At 38.5% G+C, this 23,219-nt stretch overlaps 2 protein-coding genes across 2 annotated transcripts; one reads left to right on the top strand and one right to left on the bottom strand.

Moving 5' to 3' along the window:
• Window positions 1-1,297: 1,297 nt before the first annotated feature.
• On the bottom strand, window positions 1,298-3,912 carry LOC134805189 (U7 snRNA-associated Sm-like protein LSm10). The gene is made up of 5 exons (XM_063778499.1): window positions 3,815-3,912; window positions 3,492-3,705; window positions 3,186-3,345; window positions 1,799-1,916; window positions 1,298-1,504 (listed from the first exon to the last, which is right to left on the bottom strand). Exons 3-5 carry the CDS (start codon window positions 3,332-3,334, stop codon window positions 1,349-1,351), a joined length of 423 nt encoding a protein of 140 aa, XP_063634569.1. The 5' UTR covers window positions 3,335-3,345; window positions 3,492-3,705; window positions 3,815-3,912; the 3' UTR covers window positions 1,298-1,348.
• A 622-nt stretch (window positions 3,913-4,534) lies between these two features.
• Window positions 4,535-5,828, top strand: LOC134805346 (uncharacterized protein CG16817-like). The gene is made up of 2 exons (XM_063778682.1): window positions 4,535-4,674; window positions 4,761-5,828. The coding sequence occupies exon 2, from the start codon at window positions 4,766-4,768 to the stop codon at window positions 5,237-5,239; it is 474 nt and encodes a 157-aa protein (XP_063634752.1). The 5' UTR covers window positions 4,535-4,674; window positions 4,761-4,765; the 3' UTR covers window positions 5,240-5,828.
• Window positions 5,829-23,219: the final 17,391 nt, after the last annotated feature.

Here is a 23,219-nt window from a genome sequence, read left to right as displayed (position 1 = left end):
AATATTACAATATCAGTCACGTTTTAAAGATGTAAGAACTGCATAAGTAAGTTTGTAGTCCCATATAAATATATGGTATTACAAAGTTACTGTTGCAGTTCCAACAAATAGTAGGTAAAGCAAAGGTCTGTGATGTACGATGTGAGTATGAAGATGTGTATATGTAGTTATTATATGTGTATAGTACGAGTAGGTATGGTATGGCTATCAGTATGGTAAAGATATGAATATGGCATAGGTATGAGTGCGGGTATGGTGTGGGAGTTGTAGGATGGGTAAGTACTTGGGTATTGAGTATTATATGAGTACAAGTATAGTTTGGTATGGCCATGAGTATTGTATAGGTATGAGTACGAGTATAGTGCGGGATGGGTATGAATATGAGCTTTGATAAAAGTGGTAGCTGACGTACAAGAAGTGGTACCAGAAAAGGACTACCTACAAAAAGAGATGAGATCCCATCAAAAACATTACATGTAAAAAGATGCAAGTCTCGCAATGCAATTCTTCTACTACTTACAAAAAAGTTTTGAGATGTTATGTGTCACTTATGTGAAACCAAGTCTCGTTACGTTTAATTATTTTTATTAGTTGACGGTGATCCTTGTATCATTAATTCATTATGCAGCCGTGCGATGGCCAAGTCATTATACGTATTAAAAATTAAAGATATCTTATTGATACGGTTTAACACCCCCTGGCACTGACTAAAATAACCGACTTGGTTTCACATAACATCTCAAAACTTTTTTGTAGTAGACGAATTGCATTGCGAGACTTGCATCTTTTTACACTTAGAGGATATAACCAACGGAGACGCCATGTCTAAAATTTTCGGTACAAAATAGTCTGCCGTGTTTTGCGGGGGAGGGGCACATCAAATGTATAGGTACGTCATGTCAGATAAACGTCAGTCCATACATATGGTTGACAAGTTGTTGACCATTGGCCGCCTATTTTCGACAGAGGGGAACGCCTGTTAATGGCGGCTCCATTGTTAATTACTCCGAGTTTTTACATGTAATGTTTTTGATGGGATACATTTATTCAGTATTAAGCTATGCTAGCGACTTCGCGAGGTCTACAGCTCACAGTATTTTTGATATGTTTGGATATTGGATTGGGGTCCATTCGACAACTTTTCCGAGTTGCTTTTTCAGTCTTTGGTGGATTATACGTGTATTTAACTTTTTATTTTTTAGAAGCTTGTTAGAGCATACATGATTAAATTTCACAGAAAGTATACTTTGTCACTATTTTATTTCTTTCATAAAAAATGTTGGTGAAAATGAGTTATGTACAAGTAGTGAGATAAATACAAATGAAGATCCTATCTAAAGATGACTGATCAGCAGTCCTTAGTGTCTTGCAGTCTGGCCACGGTTTCCATGTGAAGCTTGAGCGCTTTCTTGGCTTTTCTAGATTTTCGTACTTGCTCATTTTGATTTCTAGGTTTTGGGGCTACTTTTAATAATTCCGTTTTAATAGTATCCCTTGCCGCCATCTGATGTAAGTAAATGTTTAATAGTTAGGTATCATAAAAAGTTATTATAAGACATCGTTATGCGTATCAACATTCCAATAACAAAGGACCGAAAATATGATATCGAATATCGGATTAACGTTAGATAAAAGGGCGAGTGAAGCAATTAATATAGTGCACGAGGCAAGTAAGTATAATATATACCTTGTGAAAGAAGAAATCTAGCTGGTGCCCATACTCAGATGCTTCATGCCCATATAGCTCGTCACCGTAAGGCACATAATATAGAATATAATACTAAGTATAGTTACTCACATTTTCGGGAATGTGGACGTATCTGATGTTGCGTCCCTGTATGAACAGATTGTCATAGGCGAACTCATTGCCTTTAGCGTCAACGAAAACTGCTGTTCCAAAAGAAATGTTCATGTACCTAAAACACAATATCTACATGAACAAATAGCACATTGATGTAGATATCTATAGTCATTCCACGTCACATACGTCTTTCTGCACACAAGCTCAGAGGAATTGTACAGCAAACTGCAAAATTGCATGGACAAATTATGAATTGATTCCTTAATTCATAAAGGGACCATGCTGTTGTGCAGCTGGGTGTATGTAAGCTCTACTTGACCCACACAACTCTGCATTTGCACAGGATTCTAAAAAAATCCTTGTTCTGCTGAGCATTAATTTCTTAACATGGTGGAGTTAATTAAATTTAGACATACTTATTGTATGGATTATCACATTATACAATGTGCCTTTGTAAATTTCAGGTACATATGGTCGGCTTATAAGTATGCCACTACACAAAAGGGTAATTCCACCGTAACTGACGTTACATTTGAAGCGAAGTTGCGAATTTAGAATACAACGTAAATATAAACTTTCAGAAATTTGATAATAACTGTAAATGTACTATAAAAAGGCCCTCAATGTTGGACATTGAAAATAATAGAAAAGTCTTTTGCATGTTTTGTAAAATATTGAATTTAATTGTCGTAACTGATGTTACAATGAATAGACATGTAAGTACGAAGGTTTCAGGACAATGTTATTGTCTCTGAATCTAAGTTTGTTTAGAGAAAGCCTTTAATTGATAAAAATCTATTATTAAACAATGTTTATTATTATCAAAATAATAAGCAAATAAACAAACACACATTCTAGAAAATGGACCAAATATACCGTCACTGACGTTACCGAAAATTCGTAACTGATGTTACCATCAAAATCAGCAGTAACATACTACGTCCATATGCATATATATTATTTATTTTATCATATATGAGCATTGTTTATGTTCCTTAACAGCGTCAGTGGAATATTGCTATTGCCTGAGGAGTCATGATGGAGGAAGTAGACATAGAAGCCTCTGAACCAAAAACGCTTATTTTCTTCATTAAACAACTTTGACCTTCTTGGTATTACAATCTAATGAACATTACTCACCTGTATGTTTGTATAAAAAATAGATTCTCAATTGTAAAACTCTCGTATCATAAAACACTACTGGCAAACGACAGTAATTTGCACTAAATTCATTCCAAATGATTTTTAAACATACTTCCACCTTCAAAGCAAATTATGAATACAAAAAGTGTTGCTACATTGCAAGTTAATTTTTGCCTCATCATCTCCCTATTTATGTGGAATTACCCAAAACATGAAAACATACTTGTAAAATAAAACATACCCATCAACTAAGATGACCTCTCCACAGACATGGCTATCATGTCGCAAATCTACTGTTATGTTTTGCCCCTCAAGAGCTTTTACCAGACAAAGTAAAGTATTGTGATAAAAAAACTGCTCTTTCGCTGTTCCAACAAAATGCTTCAACATTGTGTTTTTTCCTGAAAACAGTGTCGATAACTAAATGATAGCAGACTCTCACCTGCGGCAGTAATAGGCCTAAACAAAGGGAAAATAACTATATGAAACAAAATAAATAAACATTTACATAGTTACACAAATTTAATACAACTTTGACTATTACTACCTTATTAGAAGTCTGGAAAATCTAACCACATTTACTTATTTCAATATCACCAACTTGGAATCTGGTTTTGATTTCAATTCAAGTTCAGCACGAGTTAGTTTCCATTCGTCATTGGTTTTTTCAGCCCAAAAACTGTATGTTCCTCTATCTTTTGGACCCGACACAGGAATTTTAAATCTAGCAGATTTGTCATCTGCGGTATTATTTTCTGGGTCTGTAATTTTAAAACGTTTGTCTTTAATCGGTTCTCCTAAATAGTACACAGCCCCGGCATGAGTTCTCAAGGTCTTCAGTGCGTTTCTATAATACTCATAGTCTCGGACCTTGTCAATTAACCGGTGTTGTAGATAAAATCCTGTAGTGCTCACTATTATGCCACCCCAGGCAGCAATTTGAACTAAAGTTCTATTCGATATAGTCATATTAATAACGTACCAAACTTTATGAGGCACTATAATAAACTTATCTTTAAAGAAAGAGTACCAGGTGCCAAATCTTGGCTCCGATCAACTCAATTAACAAATCTTTGTGTATGTATGTGCGCTAAAATCAAGAAAGCACAAGATTTATGTTGTAAATTTACCGGCGACTTACGATGGATCGCTATTTTAGATAACAAGGTATGCTATAATTTAAATTGTATAATTTTGTATTCACCAATCAGCGCGTGCTCGAAACAAATATGACATTACTTGAACTCTTGACTTGAAAGTATAATTTTTTTTTTTTGTTCGTCCTTTCTGGACAGGCTAAGACCAAAGGCCATACTGCCCTTGACAGTATCATTTTTTGATCACTTAAAAGCCGTAACAGACTACCGCACCGCACCGCGACCTTGTGCGTCGTACCCATAACGCCCATAAGTCGATTTCGCAGATCTGCGATCTTGACTCCACACTCACGTTCGCGGCTTCGCGCCGCGTTTCGCGCACGGGTGTGGTGGAGCGGGCTATAGACATTTTATCACGTCTGCACTAAGCCTTAAAATAAAATATTTTGAGTATTTTACTGGTCACACTGAATGTGACATCGGCGACATAGACATACGACATCGCCTTGGGTTGACGTACTACTTGACGTGACGTGATTTTATTCCATGATTAAAAACATAATTGGTCCTGTAGGTAGCTGCTGACTGTGTAGCAACGTGCCGATATCGCAAACAAGCTATTATTTAACCTCTGTAAGTATTAAAAAGCCGATGTTGTAGCTATGTGAATCTAATTACAATACGGGTTAAGTGACTAATAATAATTATTGTCATTTCAGTTATTATGACTTCGGAAACAATCGTTACTCCACCATCGGTTTCATGGGCTCAGAGAAGCACTCGTGTTTTTTTGACATTTAATGTTGAATGTGAAAAACCGGATATAAAAATTGAAAAGAAATCGGTTTCATTTAGAGGAATATGTGCTCCAGACCGCAAACTACTTCAAGTTGATATACCCTTGTATGCCGAAATAGACCCCGAGAAAAGCACACAAGTCAACAAAGGGAGATACATTGAGCTCGTGTTAATGAAAGAAAAGACTGATGAGTCATTTTGGCCCACACTAACGAGTGACAAGAAGAAGCATCATTGGCTAAAGGTGGACTTCAATCGCTGGCAGGAGGAGGATGAAAGTGACGATGACATGCTTGAGATGAATGACATGTTTTCAAACAAAATAGGCCCATTTGGGGATGAACTTGAAAAGGACGACTCCAGTTCTGCTGAGGAAGAGGATCTTCCTGATATAGAATAGACATCCTTGAATCTCCATAGTCATGTAAAACTCTTTAGACATTTAGAAGTGCATTATTAATGTTTGTGCTTTTATATGAATAATAGTGTGGTAGCTATGATTAGCCCTTAAATAGTAATTTGGCAAAAGTATTTTCATGAAATGAGTGGTTTGAATCAAGTTTGTAGTTGAGTCTAGAAGTTGGGCCACTTTTTGTTTATGATTTGTTTTACGCGAACAATGATGACTTGTTATTTATAAGTTTTATTGTATGTATAAACATTCAAATTAAATTTAGAGGATATAGACTAGTTTCTTTTGCAAACAGTCAAGCTTAACATTTCTGGAAGTTGGTTTTTCTTATAGAAAGGACCCCTCCTTCCCGCGGGCGGAAGACCCTGTAGACTAGTAATTAAGTCCAAAGTTGGCTTCACTTTACAGAAGGAAACACTACACAACTGTGGCTAACTGTTCATGTCCATACATTTACTCTAATCCTTAAAGCCTTATTCAAAATTGTTTAAATGATGTTATGTTTTAGTTAACTTGCTCATTTTGGTGTTTGTTAACTTGTATCTGTAATTTTCAGTATAAACTTTTATTACAAATGTTATATTGTTTTATTTGACATGTTTGATTATGTTGGACAACATACCATTTCCATGAATGCTATTTATTATATCAGTTGCATTGCATTATCTCATTAAATCCAAGCCATAATCCTGGATCTGGTGCTGAAAATACCCAACTGTTAAAAAATAAGTTTCTCCAATTTCCTGTTGGGACTTTGGGCTTATTGAATAAAAATACTAAGTTTAACTTTTCTTATTTTTAAGTGTTCCTGTAATAAAAATACATTTTTTAGAATTCTTAGTTATTTTTAAAGTCCTAAATATTTTTTGTCACTTACTAAACTAAGTGTTATCATAAGTTTTATTATACAATCTAAGCCTGCTTCTCTAATTAAAGTTCTCAAATCCCTGCGTAATAACACTAATAACTTTAAAATCCGTCAAACGTGCAGGCAGTGCAGTATATAACTGGATCTGGCATGAAAGATGGGGGGAAGTGACCGAACAGGATAGTCTTTTGTATCTTAGTAGCAGCCAAAGAGCTATTATTGTTTGTCCTTGTCACAGTCTCACATTTTATTTGTTCCCCACCGTTAATTTAGTATGGATTATGGTGGGCAACAAATAAATTCGACCAATCATAGTGTCGCATTGCGTATGTTTTGTCCCTCACGGAGGCCTGCGTATACCACTTCTATAGGATCCTACCTTCTATGCTATTTTTACATTACGTATACATTTGACGTGCCCCTCCACAGCAAAAAATAATCGGCAGACACTGTTTTGTACAGAAAATTACAAACAAGGCGTCTCCGTTTGGTTATATTCTCTAAGGTTTAGCCTATTTTGACAGAATGGTAACTAACGGTACCCCAACACTAAGCATGGCTCGACATGCTCTTGGCCGATTTTTGAATTCATTGGTAAGATTAAAGGATTATAACTAATGATCTGAACTGAAGGCCGCTTAATATGTAGGCGAAATTGGAATAAACGGCCGCCATCTTGAATAATTTCATTATTGTCCGTAAGATAGCTTGCCGACATAAAATAATATCTTAACAATAAATACGAAAGTATCTGTCTGTCTGTTACCTCTTCATTCACACAAACATAAACCGATGAAACGATGAAATTCGATATGGAGATAGTTTGAAACCCGGGGAAGGATAGGTATAGAGGGTAGTTGTTAATCAATCATCACCGTCACGTCATTCCAGTCGTCAGACGAAGTCGCGGGCAGAAGAATGCTAAAATCCATAAAAAAATACTGGCGAAATAAGTAATCATTCTCTGTGTTCTAACTGTCAAGTATACAGCCTGTGACAATTTAAGAGACAATTCTGATTTGGTGTCAAAATGTAAAAAGACCTGTGTTGAAATCTGCCGTGAAATAATAAAAAACAACCTAAATAATGACTGGATTTGAGATTGAGTTATTCTTACTATAATAGGTATGCATTCCTAAGCTCCTTGTATTTCTCTCTAATTTTATGCATGCATTCCCTAATCACCTATCTAATGGATTTTGTTGTGCATATTGGCACGGGTGTGTATACCTAAGTGAACAATAATTGCCTATAGATGAGAAAATATGACCATTTCTGCCGGAGGAAGTACGTTAATGAAAAAACTTCCTAGAAAGAAAACAGGCAGTACAATGTCTAAGGGCGGTAGAGATTCCAACGAATGTGCCAAAATAGTCTTGATAGTTAGTCTCATGGCTCTGCTGATATCATTGGTATATTATGTTGCAAATAAAAACTGTCCACCACGGAGTGGCCGATGCATTGATTAACAAGATAATGATATGAAACGCCGTTATAAAATGTCAAAAGCGGAACTTGAAAAACCAATCATTATAACATCTAGATGTTCCAAGACTAGTTGTCTCTCAGATATATCCAACAAATGTGTTAAAGATCCCAAATGCCAAGTGTTGTTGTTAGCTGCTCTATTAACAGTTCTGTTTGGGTATACATGCTACCTTTACATTTGTGAACGGCGTTGTGGTAGGCGCCGCCGCGGTTGCCGACCCGTTTCAAGACGATGCAGCAGCGTGCGCAGCTGTTAGGAATACTGTTCGGACTTAAAGGATTTCCAGTACAGTAATAGGTACAAAAATAATCAACGGATATGAATCGATCAGAACAAGTGTTCTGTAGTGTAGCCATACGGAATCAATAAAAGATTTAATAAAAGTAAACCTGTTTTAAGTTCAATCTAGATATGTCCTTTTTACCCAGTGAATAAGGTTATTGCGCTAGTTTTCGTCCACTTGACGAAATTTGAATATAATCCTACATTGCTGCTCAAAATTACTGCAATGCTTAAGAGCCAACACGAGTGGTCATTCCTCCATACAAACGTACTCCACGTTTTCCTCCGTGGTTTTTGAAGCTAGAGCAATGATTTTTTCAACACAGATTATTATTGTCAATATCTGTGTCGGACCGTTTTGCTTTTTTTGATATTTTTGTTTTTTAAGGCGCTGGAGCCCTTCAAAAATGGCCAAAATGGCCTAATTGACTATGCCGCAATGAGAGGCGTGGTATTCAAAACCAAAACTGATAACAATTAGCCAAAAAAGCAAAACGGTCCGACACAGATAATTTCATAATCATTTAGAATTCCAAATTTGGTTACGATTGGTTAAGTTTTGGAGGAGGAAACAGTGGAGTACGAAACCTCGATTTTTGACATTTTTACGCAGGATTTTTCGCCTCAGCTGCAGTTGTCCCTATCGCACTAATTTTAGGGGCGGAGTCAAGTTTCTAAATACGTACACAGCCAGAAAAGTGATGGGCAATAGTCGACATGTAATGTCGATAATCTAGTGATGTGAGAAGTTATCGATAAACCATAACAAAGTCGCGATTAGCCTCTTAGTAGGCGAAGTTAGTGAAGTAAGTAATACCTATTGCACTTTTGCCTAAGGGGAAACCGTTTAAAGGATGACTCACGTTAGACCGGGCCGTGTCCGGGCCGGAGCTTCCTGAGCTTACTTTTCTATGACATGACAGGCGACCACGTGATGCTTTCCATAGAAAACGATGCGCCGGAAGCTCCGGCCCGGACACGGCCCGGTCTAATGTGAGTCGTCCTTTACACTATTATTTCTTGGTTCATACAAAGCTGAGTAGACGCACTTTTATTAGGGCGAGCGAAGCGAGCCCTATCACTAATCGACGAACTATGCATTCTTGTGGTACACTTTACGGAAAAACTACTGCACTGTTAGGTTTGAAATTTAACATAGTAATTTAAATTCATGTCTAGATGTGTTATCAAACATAAAAATATCATTTTATAAACCTAAAAAAATAAAATAACGTAATAACACTTTGTATTACTACTAGCGCCATCTGTTGGCAAAATGATGAATTAACATTCGTGCTAATGTTAATTATTTCTTTCTCTAACAGATGGCGTTAGTAATAAATAAATAAATAAATATTGGACATTCTTATACAAATTGACTAAGTAAGAAGGCTTGTGTTGTGGGTATTCAGACAATACGATACCTATGTGGTGTTTTCAAGTTCAATAATGTCGATCGATGGCGCTTACGCCATTAACAACGATGAATACCAAAGTGGGTACAATTTTGGATTCAACCCACCTCGCTTCACTTGGTTTGATTCCCATTTTAGCAATTAAGTTTTTGTGAATACCTACTAGAACAATCAATCTTGCTGTATATTTACTGCGGAGGTCAATTTACTCGTATGTTTTGTGACGCTGACGATGTGATGATAAGTCATGTTGTGTTAGCAAACTTAAATCGGGTATTTTCAGTTCGAGATACAGTTTTGGCGCCATTAATTTATTACGTAAGACGATTTTGGGGTGGAGGTGGAGGGGGGTCGAACATATCTTATTTTTTCTTACAAGGGGGTGGGAGGGGGTTTTCATAGTTCTTAAGTAAGATCACAAAGATGCGATTTTTTTTTTAATTTCTATGAAATTATGACCTTTAAAATAATACTTCCACACTCTATGCTATCAAAGACGGTGCAGAGTTAGCTTAAACGAGCTCAAGTACCTTTGTACAGGTACAAATAAACATTCATAAAAATATTTTTTTGAAAATAAATTATATTGGTGGGAGGGGGACGGGGTCAGCTTATTCTTATTATTTCTTACATAGGGGAGGGAGGGGGTCAAAAGCTGGCAAAAATTGTCTTACGTAATTAATGAATGGCGCCTTTAGTGTTACTATTGCTTGGAACTGCTAAAATTATAAATAAAGATAAGCATAATTAATACAAACTTCAGTGACTTAGGGCCGATACAGACGGACTACAACCCGACTGCAACTTGTATGGGAACTGCACGCCGACGTTTCGATTGGCGATTCAGCAAAATGACCCAGTACCCTGGCAGTACCTAGTGGAACTCAGGTTTTGTGTAACAAAGGCACATTATGGTTTGGTCAACCGACTCATCTTGATGAGCACTTAGGAGAGTAGTACCCAAGATAGAGCCGATGCCGAACCCTGGCAGTACCTAATAGTGGAGCTCGGGTTTGATGCAACATACATAGACACACGCTGTTTTGGATATCCGACTCGTCATGATGATTACTGGGTAGATCAGTACTTTCAGTACCCAAGATAGCTGATGCTGAACCCTGACAGTGCCTAATGGAGCTCGGGTTTTATACAACATAGGCACACGCTGTTTTGGTCATGCAACTCGTCTTGATGAGAACTTAGGAAAGTAGTACCCAAGATAGAGCTGATGTTGAACCCTGGCTGTACCTAGTGGAACTCGATCAGGTTTGATGCAACATAGACACACGCTATTTTGGACATCCGACTCGTCATGATGAGCACTTGGGAGAACAGTATCCAAGATAGAACTCATGCTGAACCCTGGCAGTACCTAGTGGAACTCAGGTTTGTTGCAACATAGGCACACGCTGTTTTGGCCATCCGACTCGTCTTGATGAGCACTTAGGAGATTAGTACCCAAGATAGAGCTTATGCTAAACCCTGGCTGTACCTAGTGGAACTCAGGTTTGGTGCAACATAGGCACACGCTGTTTTGGTCATCTGACACGTCTTAATGAGAACTTGGAAGAGCAGTACCCAAGATACAGCTGATGCTGGACCCTGGCTGTACCTAGTGGAACTGTGTGTGTTAGTTTATGTGCGGAGCAGCGTGATTACCGCCAGTAGGTGTCCAGACGGGATAGTTTTTCGATCAATTGTGTGGAGTGGACGCAAAAATAAATTCAAGAACATTGGCTCGCTGACCCAACATTATGTAGGAAAGCCAGTTGGGTTCCTTACAAAAAGTACTGGGCGGCCGTGTAGGATGTAATAACCACTTATGAAATTGTATATTACGTGTGGATGATATTGGCAATTTGATTTTGTCGTCTGGACACGTTTTTAAAGGACAAAGTAAAAGCTGTAACAGACAGGCGTACCGGACAGCAACCGGTTCGGTACGTTAAGGTAGAAAACCTCCGCGAGCCCTTACAAAGCGCTGCTTTTTGCTAGTTTTATAATAATTTTTGACTTTATATCTGTGGTAATAAACGCTTTGAATACATTTTTCTAAACATCATTCTGAATCCATTGAGGTATCACACCTTCGAACTTGTAGACTATACTGTTGTCCCAAATTGGGGTTTCGTATTTATTCCGACCAGAATCAGGAGCTCCTCAAACATAGGTACCTAAATGTATCAAAATCTGACTCAAAAATAAAAAAAACCGGGCAAGTGCGAGTCGGACTCGCGCACGAAGGGTTCCGTACCATAATGCAAAAAAAAACAAAAAAAAAGCAAAAAACAACGGTCACCCATCCAAGTACTGACCACTCCCGACGTTGCTTAACTTTGGTCAAAAATCACGTTTGTTGTATGGGAGCCCCATTTAAATCTTTATTTTATTCTGTTTTTAGTATTTGTTGTTATAGCGGCAACAGAAATACATCATCTGTGAAAATTTCAACTGTCTAGCTATCACGGTTCGTGAGATACAGCCTGGTGACAGACAGACGGACGGACGGACGGACGGACAGCGAAGTCTTAGTAATAGGGTCCCGTTTTACCCTTTGGGTACGGAACCCTAAAAATCGGCCGAGAGCATGTCGGGCCATGCTCAGTGTAGAGTTTCGTAGTTACCGTTCTGTCAAAATAGGCCAAACGGGGGCGATAAGTCAGTATCATACGTTTACAAGGGAGTACAGAGCTTTCTACGTATTTTGAGATTTTTACTAAGAACAGAAGATTTTTTGCAATAACTCAAAACCGACTGGAGTCCGGTCATGTTCGCTATATAGTTTTCATTGAAAGTAGTTATTAAGCTTTTGTTACACGATTTTTTTTATTTTTTTGGTCAATGGTTCAAAAGTTAGAGGGTGGTGGGGATACTTTTTTCTTTCGGAGCGATTATTTCCGAAAATACTTATATAAATTTATCAAAAAATGTTTTAAGGAGACCTTTATTCGTTTTGATACACCTATCCAAGGGTACCCCACACTATTGGGACTAAGCAAAATATATATATATATTTTGCTTATTATGATGATAATGAAATGAAATGAAAATATATATATATATATATATTTTGCTTATTGGGTTCAATTGGCGTAAAGGACATTTTAGCGAAAATGAGTTATATATACAGTTTTAATACCTGGCTTACCTCAAGGCCTGGTTAACCTCAAAGCTGTACTCTGATTGCCTAATCATGCATGCCATACGATTAAATAAATAAATATACAGTTTTGTTCAGAATTCCAAGCGCTTCAATATCTCGTAAAAAGTTGCCTTTACGACCCAATTTTTACACTATGAGCTTGCAAAAACAGCTTAGCTCAAGGGGCGTAAATGACCAGTTACAAACTAGAAGTTCAAAGATAGTGTCGTAAAGGTTACCGCTAAATATAAATTATGTTGTAAAGGACTAACAATACTAACATGTCCTTTGTCGTCCTTTAGCCCTTCATTTGTCATGATAATTTTCCATATCGTATGGTCAAGATGGTCGTAAAGGACATATTTGACTATTGAAATTATTTTACTTGCCCTTTACGACCCGTTCTAAAAATGATTTTACCTTAAGTATACGAGGCGAACAAATTGTAAAGGACTTTTCTAATTTTTGTGTCGTTTAAACTCTAAATTGCAAACAAATAACATGGACGTAGCAGTGTAGATTATCAAAAAAGTCGTTTTCTGGGACCTTTATTACTATAATGTAATGTTTGCCCTCAAATTTGAAAGCATTTACGCTAAGAGTTTTTTCCGCAGTTATCTTTGTTCATGGACGTAAAGGTCTATAATGCCAAATTGATAAATAGTTTTATGGGTCCTTTATTACCAAAATATAACGTTTGCCCTTCAAATTAGAAAACTCAGCTCAGTGTTTTTCCGCAACTATTACTGTGTTACTCGCAGTGGAATCTCTTATAGTCTTACGACAATACATACTAGCCTGTGCATAATACACTCTGAACCTTTCCGACTGGCATTTCTTGTTGATTAGGAGAACGAGACAGGTGTATCAGCGGTTGCCCATTGCCTCGCTCCTGACTGTTTATTATCCGTTCCTGAGCGGTGGAAGTTGATTGTTGTGCGTAATTTAATTATTTGTGTCATTGGTTGAGCTCGGCTACAATAGCTAGTTGAAATAAAGTACAATGCTTCGTTTCAAATACACTCACAAAGTTTGGAACGTATCTGGGCGAAGTGGTAATTAATACTTAATGACCGTCTCGGTTATAATTAATTCGTTTACTTACTTGTTTCATAATATATTATGTAGTTCTAACAGAAGATATTTTTAAGTGTTTTAAATTAGAAATTATTGCAGCTACAGTTACCAGGGATTAAATAACACAGAAATTACTACTTAAATAGGAATAAAAAAATCGATTTAATATCTTATTGTTTCGTATTTTGAAATAAGACATCTTGTAAAATTGAAACTATAGAATTATAGTCTTTTATTCACTAAGGAAACGTCCAATGCTTGATATGCTAATTCTTATCATCGTTAGCTGATCTAATACTTCCCTTGTTATGATTAAAGGCTGTCATTTTATGATTGAAGGCGGCTAGTGTTAACCACTGGGACATTTAGTTTACCTTCATTCCCGAATATTAGCTACTTTGTGAGCAAGTAATTCTTTTTTAGTAAATAATTGGGTCAAAATATTGTGCTTTCTTTATTATTACTATATTATCAGAAAAATCACCGGATCACCAGATCGTAAGAGGCACACTGAATATCAATATTAAACTTGAAAGGTCCAGCCTGATGAAGTCTACGCTCCGACCTACTCGAGCCCATGTTCAAAACCCCGAAAGCTTTCAACTCGAGCTCTCTAACCGCTTTGCTTGCCTAGAGAACTTGGCTTCAGTGGACGAAATCAACGACGGGCTAGTGGAAACTGTCCACACAGTAGGGTCTAAGTTTTTTAGACCCCGCCGAAAAGATAGACCTCAGAAATTGGCCGAGCAAACCTTAAACCTCATGGCTGAACGACGCTCGCTACAGTTGCAGTCTCCCGATGACGCGGAGTCATATAGGCAGCTCAATAGACGTATATCTAAGTCCTTGCGACATGATCTGCGTCTCTTTAATACTAACCGTATTAAAGAGACTATTGAGCGAAACCAAGGCTCCAAAGTGTTCGCAAAGGACAAGTCTATTGGGCAAAGCCAGCTGACAAAGCTGAAACGGGAAGATGGCAGCATAGTGTCGAGCAAAGCGGAGGTTTTAGGTGAGATCGAGAGGTTCTATGGACAGTTATACACTTCGATCGCAAAGCCCGTTGACAGCTTGGTAGGAGATCCAAGAGCCAAGCTGTCCCGACATTATACCGAAGATATCCCGGACATCAGTCTGTACGAGATTAGGATGGCCCTGAAGCAGCTTAAGAACAACAAGGCGCCGGGCAAAGACGGAATCACTTCAGAGCTTCTGAGAGCGGGTGGAACACCGGTACTTAAAGTCCTCCAGAAGCTCTTTAATTCCGTCTTATCCGAGGGCATAACGCCTGAAACATGGAATAGAGGCGAGGTGGTGCTGTTCTTCAAAAAAGGTGATAACAACCTATTGAAGAACTACAGACCCATCACGCTTCTGAGCCATGTCTATAAGCTGTTTTCAAGGGTCATCACGAACCGTCTCGAACACAGACTTGATGACTTCCAGCCTCCCGAACAAGCCGGTTTCCGAAAAGGCTATAGTACCATAGACCACATCCATACGCTGCGGCAAGTTATACAGAAGACCGAAGAGTATAACTTGCCATTATGCTTAGCGTTTGTGGACTATGAGAAAGCCTTCGATTCGGTGGAAACATGGGCGGTGCTTGAGTCTCTTCAGCGATGCCATATTGACTATCGGTACATCGAAGTGTTGAAGTGTTTGTATAGTAACGCCACCATGTCGGTCCGAGTACAGGAGCAGAGCACGAGGGCGATTCCATTGCAAAGAGGCGTAAGGCAGGGAGACGTTATCTCTCCGAAACTGTTTACTGCCGTAATGGAAGACGCCTTCAAGCTCCTGGAATGGGAAGGACTTGGCATCAACATCAACGGCGAATACATCACTCACCTTCGGTTTGCCGACGATATCGTAGTCATGGCAAAGTCGATGGGGGAACTCAGCATGATGCTCGATGACCTCAACAGAGTTTCACAACGGGTGGGCTTGAAAATGAACATGGACAAGACGAAACTTATGTCAAATGCCAATGTTGTGCCCATCCCAGTCTCTGTTGGGAACTCGGTACCTACTCGAAGTTGTCGACTCGTACATCTACCTAGGACAAGTAGTCCAATTAGGTAGGTCCAACTTCGAGAAAGAGGTCAACCGCCGAATCCAACTCGGTTGGGCAGCGTTCGGGAAACTACGTAATGTCTTTTCGTCCGACATACCTCAGTGCCTCAAGACGAAAGTCTTTAATCAATGTGTGTTACCAGTGATGACTTACGGCGCCGAAACGTGGTCATTCACTATCGGCCTCATCTCAAAACTCAAAGTCGCTCAACGAGCTATGGAGAGGGCTATGCTCGGAGTTTCTCTACGTGATCGTATCAGAAATGAGGAGATCCGTAGACGAACTAAAGTCACCGACATAGCCCACCGGATTAGCAAGCTGAAGTGGCAATGGGCAGGCCACATTGCACGCAGGGAAGATGGCCGATGGGGTCGAAAAGTGCTCGAGTGGAGACCACGGACTAGCAAGCGCAGCGTAGGACGTCCACCCACAAGATGGACAGACGATCTTGTTAAGGTCGCCGGAAGACGCTGGATGCGGGTCGCTTCCAACCGGCACGTATGGAGGTCCAAGGGGGAGGCCTATGTTCAGAAGTGGACGTCTTATGGCTGAGATGATTATCAGAAAAATAATAATAACAACTGTACCTAATCGGGTTATACCTAGCATCATTAACTACCGTTTGATACATTTTTAAGCTTCGTAATAGTAAACTATGCTGAAAACAGTTTACATGTTAGGTACCGTGGCTAGTAACTAATACACCCCGAATTTGGAATAAAATAGTCTGAGAATGTCACTTACGACCCCCTACTAAACAAGATACATTAAATTATCAAAAAACGCAGCATGGGTGTAAAGGACATTCATAGTGTTTTGGACCAATTCTATAGGGCATTAACTTTTTTCGTTTTTGATTTATACATATGATTGCTAATTCAGGTTAAAGAGACTAACATTTTGAGTACTTTTTTAATACACATCAAAAATATAGCTCCATAAACAACAAAAATAAATCAACATTTAAAAAAATCTCTGTCTCCTGAAAAATAGCATTTTGTCCTTTACGCCAATTGAACCCAAAGGTATCGAATATTGTATGGGAGGTCTCAGGTCTGCAATTCATTTTTAATAGTTTTTATTTTACCGTTCTGTCGCAATGCGTGATTCATGTATCCATGCCAATAAGTTGCCAACTTGCAGCTTTTTAGCACTTACGATCACGAAGCAAAGCCTCGGACAGACAGACAGACAGACGAACATGGCGAAACAATAAGGGTTTCTTTGGTGACTACGCAACTAGACGTGTGCGCCGCGCCGGCGCGCCGCCGCCGCCGGGCTTTTTTGCCACGCCGCCGCCGCCGATAAATGATCGGCGTGAAATCGGCGTGACCTTGAGTGTTGTTAATCAGCTATTTTAACTTGATATTTGGATTACAATTTGGATTTTTATATATTATATATGTTACAGTTGTCAAATATATATCAATTATTTATTAAATGAAACAGAATAACCCAGTTGCACAAAGTATTTAACACACCGATTAAAGTAACTGAGTAATCCTTAGTGTTCAGCGTCAAAAAAGATGAGGGAGCATTATATGCAGTATTTTATACCCTGTAAATTATGTATTCACATTCAACTATTAATTAGAAATTGTATGCCTTCACCTCACATACGAAGTCAGAACGCTATGTCATGAAATGAATATACTTGCATTGTAATTAACTAGGCAACCAAAACTAACTAGCTAATGTTGCGTTGCGATTATCATCCTTACTTGTACTATTGTCGACTGGCTTACGGGAATAACAACAAGAAATGCTTTTTAGCGATAAGACCGCCTGTTGTTTACCTCTGCTTGTATTTCTGTTTTGTTTTGTATTGTTTTCTTTTATTGAGGTATGCAATAAAGAGTATCTGTATTGTATTATATAAATTATATTGTACATCGAAATGGCGGCTCTTCATAATCATATTTACTTGCAGAAAAAGGGTTATTTATAGGTCTTAAAGTTAGGTTAGTAATGATCCACCTTGATCCGCTATATATATTCTGAAGAAAATTGAAGTTGAAAGTTCTAGAGTGGTCTTAAGATCAACCATTCCGAGACCAAAGTAATGGTTGTAGACAAGGCAAACGTTCTCCAAGTTACCGACGCACTCGGCGATTACGAAAAGGCGAGCAAGTTTATATATCTTGGTGGTAGGAGTTCTCGTCTTTCCTACATATATTCCAGTATGGTGCCGAAACGCTGAGCCTCAAAAAGGGTGACGTGCAAAGGTTGGCGCTTTAGAGATATAGTGTTGACGAAGACTGCTGCTTATACCTAGGGCAGCTAGAACAAAAAACCACTTAATTTTCAAATATCTTAAATCGCCGATCGGGTTTCTACGACGTCTTTCTTCGGACATCTTATGCAGTTTCGAACGCTTGATGTGGCGAAACGTAATATGAATTTAGGCCCAATGAATGGCAAACGTGGTCAGAGTGGAGCATGTGTGAGATGGTCGATGACTGGCGGCAGTCTGCACCGTGCAATTCACACGGCTTATGACCGCACGAAATTGAGACAAATTACATGTGGTCGGAATCCTTAGCAATGAGAAAATGAGAAAGAACAAGATACTTCTCAGTGAGCCTGGTGCTTGTACGACGGGAAGCCATAGCAGTCCACTATATCTAGGATATTTGAAGATAAGCCATGGACAGCATGTCAAAACGGAGTTACAGAGAGATACAGATCGGATCGAAAGTCATTGGGACCAGATGCCCCCTAAATACAAGCCAATTAATTACTAGGAAATCAAGTTATTATACCTATCCTAAATTCATTTACAAACCCTATTTTACTCAAAACCTATTCAAAACTATACGTAGATTATGTAGTTCACTTACTAGCAACCTGGGTTAATCACTATTTTCAAGAAAAACGACAAATTCATGATTTTTCTTTAGAAACTTGAAAGTCAAGGTCACGTCGATTTCACGCCGAAAACACGCCGCCGCCGCCGATTTTTCGGCAAACGCCGCCGCCGATCGTTTTTTAATCGGCGCACACGTCTATACGCAACCCAAAAAATCGGACCACTGATAAAACAGTTATTAAGATTTTAATTGGATTGCAGGTTGTAGACGGATATTGAATTCAGTTAGGTACCTAAAGTCAAGAAGTTAAATCACAATAACATCAGGGAATAAGTAAACGCTTAGTGGCGGTAGCGAGCTAACGAGTTACCGGGTTACCACCGAAGAATAAGTTTGTAATATAAGAAAAGAACTAGGTGTAGCAAAGCTATAACGGGCCGACCGCTTCGCGAGGCCCGTGAAGGCAAATGACGTGTGCGACTGTGTGCGCGCACCACACACACAGGGATAGTCCTTCGTTACGCGGCGCCGCCCCCGTCAGCGCGACGGCGATATTCACCTCAAAATCTCAAAACTGAGATCGGGCTTTCACAAGTAGGAAATTAAAAATGAAATATAAGTAGGGACGTATTCGAAATTAAACTTTCGTGAGACATATTTTAAACTGTTTAGATGACAACGGTTTCACTCACTTGAATTTTTAGTCGCTATTGGCGGCATGTTTCGGGCCCTTCGGGGGTTCTTCCTCAGGCTCGAGTGCTTGCGGCGGCTGCACTTCGAGCACCCCCAATAGCGACTAAAAATTCAAGTGAGTGGAACCGTTGTCGTCTAAATTAGGGAGGTATTATTTGCTAATCCGTCAAGTGGTTGAAAACTAGAGCATGGACGGAAACTAGCTATTTAAGTGATGCACATAGCAGTCCAGAAGAAAATGAAAATTAGGTAAAAACTATAAAGACTGGTCATATTTTTGTAAAAATCGATTTCTACTGGCAAGTTATATTTACTTTTTGGCAACCGGGTTTTTTAACCTAATTAGACCCCGCTGAATCCGATTTTGCCGGTTGCTTGATCGAATTCTAGACCGGAAGTGAGATATTTGATATTAAAGGTTCCTTTTTTTGATTTTCATAAATAACTCTTAAACGGTGGCGCATAGCAAAAAACCGGGCAAGTGCGAGTCGGACTCGCGCACGAAGGGTTCCGTACCATAATGCAAAAAAAAACGAAAAAAAAAAGCAAAAAACAACGGTCACCCATCCAAGTACTGACCACTCCCGACGTTGCTTAACTTTGGTCAAAAATCACGTTTGTTGTATGGGAGCCCCATTTAAATCTTTATTTTATTCTGTTTTTAGTATTTGTTGTTATAGCGGCAACAGAAATACATCATCTGTGAAAATTTCAACTGTCTAGCTATCACGGTTCGTGAGATACAGCCTGGTGACAGACAGACGGACGGACGGACGGACGGACAGCGAAGTCTTAGTAATAGGGTCCCGTTTTACCCTTTGGGTACGGAACCCTAAAAATGTTCTACTACATAAGTAATCTGTATAAAATTGCCTACAAGAAAGATTCCGTGCAATTATTCGCTAGGAACAATATTTAAAGATATATTAACGCGGGTAAGTTAATTATAATCACTTCTAAGGTCCCCTTTTTAGTTTTTTCGTAAATAACTCGTAAACGGTGGCCAATATAAAAAAATGCTGTTAAAAGTTAATAATCTAGGGTAACTTGTTGATCAATGAAACACTAAAAGTTCAAGCCTTTCTATCTCTGGTGTTTTTAAAGTTATGAGTGTGACATTCCGTATGAAGATAAACAATTTCGTTGGCTATCATATGGCATTCTTGGTTTCTACTTATCTGTAACAGTTCCTGTGTTATACGCCTTTTTTTTTAAATGAGTTTTGTTTCATTGTGTACTTGTGCATGTTTTCAATGAAACACTCTGATTTTTACAGTGAAACAAATGTAATAATAATTATAGTCTACCATGAAACATCGTTAATAAACATTGAAACGGTGTAATAAATAAGTGACATTAATACATATATGCTTTCACTCAATTAATGAGAAAGGAAAGGAGAAAATAGTGGTAGGCTGAAATTAGTTATTTAAAAGGTTTCCGACAAAAGGGATCATTATAAGATTGCTGAAATATCTAAAAGCGAAAGACTTGTTTCATTGTACACACACCTGAGTTTCATTGTGAATCGAAAATCTGGTCGGCAGGTACGGCATGCTGCGAAAAAGGCGCCTTTTATGTCCACGGAGCATGATTGCCAACTAGGTAGACGCGGGAGGGTTTTGAGCATCTCCATGCTTGATTTCATACACTTTCTTGCAACATAGTGTTTATACACGACTGTTTCAATGTAAGACATGTGTCCTTAACCTTGCCATCAATGAAACATTCAACATATAAGCCATCCTATCTCAGCCATTCCTAAAGTTAAGTATCTTATATTTTGTCATATGATAGACAAATTATTACCAATTTTCATGGTATTTTAGTTTCACAAATTTAGCACATAGGTTTTAATTATTTAAAAAAAAATAATGAGTTTGTTTCATTGTGTGCTGGTACTGGTGTTCAGTGAACATCATGTTTCATTGTATACTACATAAAAATGTTTCATTGTGAGACTAGGGGGTGTTTTTTTAATCAATTAATAAAAACTGCACCAAAGAGTGAAAGAAATTGAACAATATTTAGCTCCAAATAAACTTTAATACACATAGAACATAACAAAAATTTAAAAAACGCCAAACTCGAGTCTATATCTTGGTAAAAAATTGCGAAACTTAAATGAAAAAATTTACTTTAGTTGCACGAATTCACAATAATGCTCGTAGCAGCGTGCTCCTTCTCCGAGGCGCGCTCGTGTTTTGGGGAGGTGCTGGGGGTCCCTGAGCCTGCCCTTGCTTGACAGACGGCACTAGCTGGTAACACCTAGTTTCCGAGATATCGCAAAGTTACACTGTGTCCGATTGTTTCAATGTAGAACAACTGACCCTACACAAAATTTTCTATAAAAAAGATTCAGTACACTTTTCGCAGGGACCAATGTTTAAAAAGATAATAAAGAGGGAAAGTTAATTATAATAAATTCTAAGATTCCTTGTTATTATTTATTCGTTAATAATTTGAAAAGTATGACTCATAGCAAAAAAATCTTATACATAAATAATAAACATAAAATTTCCTACAAGGGGTCATCCAGTCTTTGCATCAATCATACGCAAGAAAGCGGCCTCCTTTGACTAATAACGCATAGACAGATAGTCCCCATACGGCTTACCTGCCAAAAGTGAATCCGAAACACGATCGATGTGTGCGTTGGAGGCTCGTGTTTTACGCTCAGCAACACACACACATATACAAAAACGTGTTGCCAGTATATAGATATTTCCCTCAAAATGGGGGATTTAACAACATCCTTAACACTTGGTTATTAATAATTTGTGTGTAGATTTAATAGCAAAAGCTTTTTATGTTTATTTAAGGAATTTTGCATTTCTGTCCTTTGTGAAATAAGGTTTAAATAAAAAAAATTGATACATTCAGAATGCTGTTGGGACTGCCTAGATGGTGCAGTGCGTCGAAGATGTTTGCCGAAACGTATACGAACGGGTTCCATGCGATCATGCGGAAAAAGATCTCATCGCTAATAGGACGCGTCCGTGCTAGTCCGAATGGCATTCTCAAGGTGATTGCGAGCAGATATAATTGTAATATACTGGCACATTGGCTAGATCAGGTCAAGCCTTTAGCGACTTACGTCAAATAGGATGGCCTGTAGGTTTTAAGAATAATTTAATTAATTTTTACTAACATAGTATTTAAGTTAGCTTAAGATTTATTTGTTTTGTTTTGTAACTAACACGATATGGAATGGATGCTTTATCTGAAATAAAGAATTTGAATTGAAATGAATTTACATTTTTTTATTTAAAATGTGCATAAAATTACTACATAATTTGCAATACAATAATTAAATATATAAAAATATAATTTTTTTATATAATTATACAAGGAACTTCAATTAAGCGTATTCATTTTAGAATGTAAACGTCATGTCCCATTTTGAGGAAAAAATATTCACTACACTGGCAACATTTATAAGTAATGGCGGCTGACGAAACATTGGATTTTTGTAGTTACGATTACGTAAAAATATCACATTAAACTCTATACTTACGCGTGAAATGTAATGTAAGTCGGTTTGTTTTTATGATATGATGCGTTGTGACACCCATTCAATGCACAAACAACCATTTTTCCTGTGTTTTTGATTTTTAAACGGGAGGTGTACACAAACCGACGTGACCTTGAGTACTGCCAGGGCCGATCGAATACGGTGACACGAGTGCGACGTGACGTCGCACTTGAAATGGCTTCACTAGGGATGTACGAACACTCGATCTATGCCTTATAAATCTATGGCGGCCTCATTACTGCGTAGAACTCCCTGGTTCAATCATCCTTACAATGCTGTTTGTGCTATCCCTGTAGCACAAACAGCATTGTAAGGATGATTACTGATCACGTTTGTTGTCCCTTAGGGAGCATCCATTAATTACATCACACGTTTAGGGGGGGAGGGGGGGGGGGGGGGGGAGGAGGGAGTAGGTACGCTCAGGTATGCGACGCTGGGCTATTGGCCAACACCTCAAGTCCATCATACACGTCCCCGTCGTCCCTGTATCTGCCGCCGCGGATCAGGGCCGAACCCACCCAGGGTCTCATTGGTGGGTGGGTCGTCCCTCCTGGGCAATGCTAGTGGTCGGATCGGGCGT

This window comes from Cydia splendana, chromosome Z (genome assembly GCF_910591565.1).
Source record: "Cydia splendana chromosome Z, ilCydSple1.2, whole genome shotgun sequence".
Lineage (NCBI taxonomy): Eukaryota > Metazoa > Arthropoda > Insecta > Lepidoptera > Tortricidae > Cydia > Cydia splendana.
The sequence above is the reverse complement of the archived record's forward strand: the minus strand, read 5'-3'. Positions and strand labels throughout refer to the sequence as shown.

Coding starts and splice junctions, on each gene's coding strand:
- LOC134805189 (XM_063778499.1), bottom strand. CDS start 3,334: ATGTTGAAGCATTTTGTTGGAACAGCGAAAGAGCAGTTTTTTTATCAC. Junction 1,917..3,185: donor GAGGTCATCTTAGTTGATGG/GTATGTTTTATT, acceptor ATTGTGTTTTAG/GTACATGAACATTTCTTTTG. Junction 1,505..1,798: donor ACGTCCACATTCCCGAAAAT/GTGAGTAACTAT, acceptor TACTTACATCAG/ATGGCGGCAAGGGATACTAT.
- LOC134805346 (XM_063778682.1), top strand. CDS start 4,766: ATGACTTCGGAAACAATCGTTACTCCACCATCGGTTTCATGGGCTCAG.